Below are 8,300 nucleotides of genomic sequence, written 5' to 3'. Positions count from 1 at the left end.
CTTAGGAATGAGGATTAGATCAAAGACATCAAAGGACAGATGACTGTCTTCTCTGCTGTGTGTGTATGAGAGAGAGAGAGAAACAGAGAGACAGAGACAGAGAGAGGAGGAGAGGTAGAGGGAGGGAGGGAAGAGGAGAAGAAGAGAGAGACAGAGATAAAGAAAGATTGGTGAAGAAAGGGTATAAGTCTTGGTATTTGAGTCAATGAAATGGGAAGCCAGGTTGTATGGGGAGATATAAACACACTTCCAAAAGTATCTCAGAAAATCTTGACCTGGGATAAGGAGAGGGAGTGGACAGATCTGGGAAGGGAATAAAGATTCATAGTGATCCTGGAGAATAACAAGACAGAAGGAAACATTAGTAGAGGAGATCTAAAACAAAAAAAAAAAAAAAAAACCTGCCTCTTAATTTAGATAAAGCCAAATTCTGCATCTCTGCAATTAGCACCGAAGATAGCTAATGGGATACCTTCCTTCAGAGGAAGGCAAGAGCTCCATTTCAAGGATATTCAAGTCCACAGTCAGTAATGTCAAAGGTGTTTCAAAGCTGGTGTATCATAATCACACTAAATCATTCACATCTGTGATCTTTAATCTTTATGGGTCCCTCTCAAACTACAGCAGTAAATTCAGCACACACGTGTAGTTGACACCCACAAATAAAATCACAGAATCTCAGGGTTAAAAGTAACTTTAAGAAAGTCAGTGCCCACTTCAAAATCCCCTTTTCCACTCCAACCACTGATCTTATATTTGGAGAGTTCAATATATATGTGTGTCCCTCAGACGCTGGTTTCCCAGTCTACCTAGTCCAATCCATACCCGAATACCCTTCAAGAAATCCTCAGCCAGCCTGCATTTGAAGCACAAATCTAAAAACAATTACTAGATTAGGATCTTAGAAAACCAATAGAGAGAGATCCTTAGGACTTTCAGAAAAGGATATTCTGAACTAGCAGGTCCATCTCAACCTTAATCTTCCCACAATTCCCCCACTCTGCAAAATATCTAGGGGCTAAGTACACATATGCACCCCCATTTAAAATTTCATTTCCTTATAGTAAACACTAAACAGCATAAGGAGACACATTGCTGAAAAAATGGATACAGGAATTTGTTTTCCTTTACATGTTTGTTGCAAGAATTTTGTTTTTTCTAGGGCATGAACAGATAAATGTGATCATTAAAAATATAAAATGTAATTTTAAAAAATACATCAGGAAGCATCTCTCAGCTCATGAAAAAGGAAGTAAACAAACCACTCAAGGACTTCAAAGGTGTTTTGTTAGCTTTCGCCTCAGGGCTCCCATCACCTCCTTGTTCCTCAGGGTATAAATAAAAGGGTTGAACATAGGAGTTACAACTGTGTAGAAAAGTGAAAAGATTTGATCCAGGTCCTGAGGAGAATTGCCTCGAGGTTTCATATAGACAATGGTCCCAGTTCCAAAGAAGAGGATGACTACCATTAGATGAGAAGAGCAAGTAGAGAAGACTTTTTGGCGTCCCTGAGCTGAGGCAACCCCAAGGATGGTAATGATGATGCGAACATATGAAAACAGAATCAAGGCAAAGGGAGTAATGATAAAAAGCAGGGTGATAGCAAGACTCCCAGCTTCACCCCAGAATGTGTCTGCACTGGTCAGCCTCAAAATAGGCAAATTATCACAATAGAAGTGATGGACAATATTGGAACCATGGAAAGGCAAGGTAAAGATGAGCATGGCATCAGTGGTGCCTGAGGTGATGCCCATTAGATAGGAAGCACCCACCATACCCACACATACCTGTCTGTTCATCAGTGTGGCATAGTGCAGGGGCCGGCAAATGGCAGCAAAACGGTCATAAGCCATGGCAGCGAGCAGACAGCATTCAGCAATGCCAAAGAGGATAAAGAAATACATCTGAGTGAAACAGCTGGCATGAGAGATGACAGGATGTGAAGAGAGGAGATCACTCAGCATCCTAGGCACAATAGTTGTAGTGTAGAGAATCTCTATCATAGAGAGGTGTCTGAGAAAGAAATACATGGGAGTGCTCAGGGCTGAGTCAAGCAGGGTAAGGGTGATGATCAGGGAGTTGCCCAATAGGGTCACCAGGTAGACAAAGAGCACTCCCCAAAAGAGGAGGAATTTATAGGCCCCCAAATGTGAGAATCCCAACAAAATAAATTCAGTCACTGATGTTCCATTATCATCATCCATATCCCTAAATCTGAATATAAGGACAGGACCAAAGAAGAGAAAGAAAAAAACAAACGTCTGCAATAAGAAAGATCCAGATTGGACAAAAACTTCCCAAATGGGAATTGTGATGGATACGTAGGGTGATGTTTGAATGTCCTCTCTGAGAAAACTATAACATAAATGATTTTTTTCTTCACATAAGTAAAACCTGGAAAAAGATTATTGTATATAGTATCAATGCTGTCCCTTCCACCTCACAGTGCCCTGGGTTCTATGGGCAGAAAACTCAGTCTTTCAGTATTTAAGACAATTGAAGATGTGAACAGATCCATAGACAGTATAGACAAATATTGTGAGGAGGGGAAGACAGAGGGAAAAGAAAAGAGGAAAGAGAGTGGAAAGAAGAGAGGAGAGATATAGAGAAAGGAATGGTACACTGTGGCAGACTGAGTGAGACAGAAGAAAAACAAAAAGGAGAAGGAAAAGTTTGACCTTCAGTTATGAACCCCATCACTCATGGGTGCCCCTCCAAGAGCCCCTATTAAAAGTAACAGCTGCTAGAAGCCATTCCCATGTGGTCCCCTGTTTTACTATCCTTGAGCCAAAGCTCATGGGGAACCTGATTCCCAGAGCAGGGAGCAGAAGTAAGGAAGATTAGGCTATAATCTATAGGGAAGAAGGGAAGGAATGCAAAGAGAAGCTTTTTCCTTAAGGGCCTGAAATGAAGAGTAGCTACCCAGTTCCTTCCCTGCAGTGTAGGTACAGAGTCTGGGTCAAGAGATTCCTCAGTGTCTTCTCTTTTATCCCAATTCCACCAAAAAAGTTTAGAGTATAAAGGAAACATCTCAAGCCTATGGAGAAATGGAGATCAAGAAAAAAACAAATCCATGCTTAGTGTTACTCAGTGAGTCTAGCTAGGGTACACATCCTTGAAGATACTAGGGAGTGATGGATCCTGCAGGTCAAGATGCAAATCACCTAGTTTTTCTCCCCTTAGCCCTTATACAGTTAACACTCACGGAGACTATAGTAGGCAGAATGTGAATGACAAGCAATCCTTGTAATCGTGATATAAAGGGGAGAAGTCACAGCCCCATATTTATCCTAAGAATGTAGAGTTCATGTTTAAAAAAAAAACTTCATGTTGGGCAAGCTGGCAAAGCAGTGGTATGACAGCTTAGTAGCTGTACTGGGAACACAGAGATAATCAGAGCTACTACTCTACCATTACCTATCTAAGAGTAAAAGGAGCACAATCTTAGGGAAGAGGGAAATTCTACCAGCGCCAGCCATGAGAGGCACCCTTGCCAGAGCAGTTACAAGCTACAGCCACCACCATCTCTGGAGCTGGCTCTCAGTCTACTGAGCCACTCAGCTGCCCCCTCTTGGGTAAATATTTTGAGATAGTAGCATACATAGATTTAAGAGTGTGAAATAATTCAGTCTCAAGGTTTCAGCAATATCATTACCCACTGAAACATAAAACCAGGCTGTCCTAACGTTGATGGGGATATGACAACACTGGAGCACTAATTGTTATGATGATAATAACATAATTTGGAGAAGCAGATAAATATGTCAGGGCCAGTAGACCTTCAAGTCACAGGCTCTGATTGACAGGTTTCAGTGAGAAAGGAAGGGGTTAGACACTCCTGGATCTCAAACCCCTCCCCCCTAAGCAGTTGATGTTTCAGTTGGAAAATGGAGACTGGATAAGATTCTTCTGGCAAGTTTCTGTTATGGCTGAACCCCAATGATGTTCCCTTTCTTTAATTTATATTCCTCACAGGTCTGATAGAGGAATAAGTAGAAGCTAGCTATCTAACTGTTGAGGTCAGAGATAAATGATCTTCTTAAAACTGGCAGCAGACAGGATTCAAACTAGATGAACATATTTGAGTTGTGAGTATTGCCCCAAATAATTTCCAGGCACAGATTTGAAGGTAAAGCTTATATTAAGAAGTAAAAAGGAAACTAGAGGAATTAATGAAGGTATTTGGATAAGGAAAGGTGACCCTGATCTGTTAGGTTGAAGCTGCCCTTCCCCCCCATAGGAGGGGGTGAAGGCACCTACTGAACTGACTCTCTTATTAGATAATTTATATATCTAATTCACTAAAGGACAAAATAATTATTATATTAATATTGAAAAGGATTAATTCTAACAAACAGGCTAAACCCTGAGTAGAAACCACACTGGCTTATGCCACAATGACCATTCAAGTGAACCCCCAAGTCAGGAACAGTAAGCAGAGTGTCTGCTCACCTCAACCCCCACAAAGCAACTGCCAACTCTTCTCAACTGCCCCCTCACCCAAAGTTCTCCAGGGGGGTCCCCTGGAATTCTGGGTGAGGCTGTCCCTGTATCTTTGCAGGGATTCCATGCATCCATCTCTACATAACAGTAATTTCCCCCTTTTCTAGTAAGAATTTCCACTGGAAATTCTGCAGGCTTAAGATATTGTAGCACAGATTACCCTGTCTGCACTAAACCTAAATTACTTCCTAAATGTCTTATTCCTAACCCCTTAACAGTCTTGCTATGCTATGGCTTACTATACTATATACTCCTATCTAAGGAGAGAAAAAGGAAAGATTGAACAAGGGAAAAAACAGATTTTGGAATAAAATACAAACATCACAACAAATGTAACAGATTATCACAAACAGAAAATCCAAATCTGCAACAATTATAAGTTGCAAGCACTATCCCTAAAGCATGCAATGCAAACATCATTGAAACACATTCAAAGCAAAAATGTAACAACCTACAGATCTTCTAAAACTTGCTCCTAACTCATAACAAAAGAAACATGGTAAAACTCCATATGCAAAATGTCATAAAACTAAGTTTCCATGTTAGTACCTTACTTAAACTAAGTTAGTGGTGTTAATAATCCTAAGTTCTAAATCATTAGTATATTAATTTTATTTTGTTAGTCATAAGTATATGTACACTATATACATTACTTATTCTTATAGACTATAGTGACTGTCCCTCACTAACTCTGTATTTCAAAGATCCCTAAAGCTATCTTTCCTGTGTAAATAGAATTAGCTCTAGCCCGTTCATAGTCAAACTCTACTTACCCTAGGCATAGAGATGATGTCATCCCCACCTCCCTCAGTGGGGAGGGGGATGAATTACCCACACGTGACAATAAGTAACAAATCAAGAGCTAGGGACTGCCCTTTGGGCAGTCCAAATCAGTGTAGAGGCTGCCATTTTTCCACTTGAATTAGAGGTGGACCCACAGGAAGTGACGAAGGACACTGTCTCTTTAAGTATGTGGGTTACTTCCTGCTAAGGGAGTTCCCGCTTTGAACTTGGTGCTGAAGGATCTCGGATGAGACCTCAGGCAGCTTCTACTCTGAATGGTCACATGGGTAAGTTAGGCTGACTTCTTGGGCCTACCTTGGCGTTTCCAAACTCTACCTTTAAGTAGGCTCTAGCCTATCTGATTGCTAGGCCTTGTGGCTTATAGCCTCATTTATTTAGCCTTTTAACCTTCTCTCTCCATCCAGGCCTCTGCAGGCCTGGACTAGCCTCTCCCTCTCTCTATTTCCCTACCTTTTACCTTCCTAATTGTAAATAAACTACCTTAAACCCGATCCTGACTTGGGTCTATTTTAATTACGGAATCAACCTGAATTGTTGATTCCTGGCGGCCACACTTTAATTATATACCTATAAAATATCTAAAATCTCCCTCTTACATTCCCTAAGATGTTAGTAACTCTATACTATGGGTTAGTAATTATAATACAGGCTATCCACAATGCCTATTTACAGATGGAAGTTCCCTTGATGTCTACCAAATCAAAAAACAAACAATGGATCTTTTGATATGTTAGAGATCCTAGGATACCCTTCTCTTATATAGCTATTCACACTTAATGTACATATAATACATATATACAAAAGAGACTTTCATTTATCTACATGAGGTCTTTATCAAAAAGGTAGGCAATCAGTTTGTGTTATGTCCAATGAGCTAATGAGTGCTAATGTATGCACATACTTACCCTTACTGCAAGGATCTTCTGGCCCACTGGAGAACCACAATTCTCCTTGTGTAGCCATATGTAGTGTGGCATGCAACTACCATGTGATGTCTCATATGTGCATTGTGTGTTTATAACATGATATTGCTGCTCCACGTATTTCTTCCTTCCAGTCCTCTTCCTGCACAGTACTTAATAAAGATTACAACACTCTTGGGATTGTCCATTCTTTCGTGCTGCTGCTGCTGTGAAGTTCTGCAGCTTGTAGTTCCTATGTTCTTCGTTTCTTCCTCTGTACTGCATGCATACTTGTCTGCCGTCTATCGTCTTGTCTGGCGGTTGACTTGTCACCTTCTTAATCAGGAACATTAGTTGTTGTGATGTAATTGTGTTAACTTTGTGTTGACTTGTGTTGCAAAACAATTTTGCAGTTTTTTTTTCCTTTTTAGAATTTCAAGCAGTTCATTCATTTTCATCATAACCGTCTGTCTGGTATGGATCTGGCAGGGCATTCATTCTTGTTGTTCTAAGTCAGAAGGTTCTTCATGATGTTCTTCACATACAGCATGTTCTTTAACAGGCTTCACATGCGTGATGTGGAACCACGGGTCCCTATTCTCAACTTTCACACAAGTTGGGCTAGTTAATAGCACCTGGAAAGCCCCAACCCATTTAGGGTCTAGAACAGATCTTCTTGTAAAGTTCCTTATATAGACCATGTCTCCCGGTTTAAGCTGATGTAAGCTAAAGTTTAAAGGAACTCTCTGGGTTAACAATCCAAGTTTGTGCAAATCATCCAGTCTCTTCTTCAAAGCTTTTATATATCTATATAGCTGACACTCAGCTCCAATGTGTGATAAGAGAGCTGACTTCTGGGATGAACTATGCCATGGAGCGTGCCCATACAGGAGTTCATACGGCGACAATCTTGTGTCACTACAGGGTTGACTTCTTAAATAAAAAAGAACAATGGGGAGTGTTTGTACCCATTTCAGATGGCTTTCAGAACACACTTTCCCAAGGAGAGTTTTAACTCTCTTATTGCAGATTTCTATTTGCCCTGAGGATGAGGGGTGATAGACTGAATGTACACTTCTCTTTATCCCCAAGGTCTTATAAATCTCATGCAAGATGTTTTGGGAAAATTGTGACCCATGATCCGAATCTATTCTAGCTGGTACAGAGAATCTCGGAACTATCTCTCTCAGAAGTGTCTTCACTACAAAGGCTACGTTGTTTTTCTTTACAGGGAACACTTCTGGCCATCGAGTCAACCTGTCAATGATGACTAGGGCATATTTGTATCCTTGACAATTGGGCATTGATATATAATCAATCTGCAAGCACTCAAACGGGGTATATGCCAATTGTCTGCCTCCTAGTCCCTTAATTCTGGTCATGCCCTGATTGTATTATAAGCAAACCTTGCATTTCTGGCATGTTCTAATTGCACAAGTGGATATACCAGGAGCCGTCCAGTGTCTTCGAATACCATTCACTAGGGATTGGGTCCCATAATGGCCTTTGGCATGCAATGCATTACATAGGGTATTATATAAAGATCTTGGAAGAATGGGTTTGTCCTCACTAGAAAACCATACACCTCTCACTCATTTGGCCCCTAGATTTTCTACCCAGTGCTTCACTTCCCTCGGGGAGTATGCCTGTTTTAGATCTGCTTCTTCCACCAAGGAGAAGTTCAGCATATGGATAGGGCCAAATCAGGCACCGAATTTGGCCATCCCTCCTGTTTCCTAATGAAACTTCATCCACACCCTTTTGATGTGATCGGCAATGCATTACTGCCACTTCCTTAGGTAACTGGACAGCTTTCAGGAGTTGGTTTATAAGGCTCCCATAGGCTATCTCCTTCCCACCAGCTGTTATATATCCCCTATATTTCCAGATTTGGCTTGTACAATGTACTACATTAAATGCATATTTACTATTGGTCCAAACGTTCAACCTTTGACCCTGGCCAATTTCTAAAGCTCTGGTGAGACTCAGGATTTCAGCCCCTTGAGCACTCATGGACGCAGAACCATCGGTAAACAAAGTGAGATCAGGAGAGACCAAAGGAATATTGGTCAGGTCATCTCTCATTTTCTG

At 40.9% G+C, this 8,300-nt stretch overlaps 1 protein-coding gene across 1 annotated transcript; it reads right to left on the bottom strand.

The window, feature by feature from the left end:
• Positions 1-1,274: 1,274 nt before the first annotated feature.
• On the bottom strand, positions 1,275-2,204 carry LOC123250492 (olfactory receptor 9-like). The gene has a single exon (XM_044679572.1). The coding sequence runs from the start codon at positions 2,202-2,204 to the stop codon at positions 1,275-1,277; it is 930 nt and encodes a 309-aa protein (XP_044535507.1).
• Between the last annotated feature and the right edge of the window lie 6,096 nt (positions 2,205-8,300).

This window comes from Gracilinanus agilis, chromosome 5, assembly GCF_016433145.1.
Source record: "Gracilinanus agilis isolate LMUSP501 chromosome 5, AgileGrace, whole genome shotgun sequence".
Lineage (NCBI taxonomy): Eukaryota > Metazoa > Chordata > Mammalia > Didelphimorphia > Didelphidae > Gracilinanus > Gracilinanus agilis.
The sequence above is the reverse complement of the archived record's forward strand: the minus strand, read 5'-3'. Positions and strand labels throughout refer to the sequence as shown.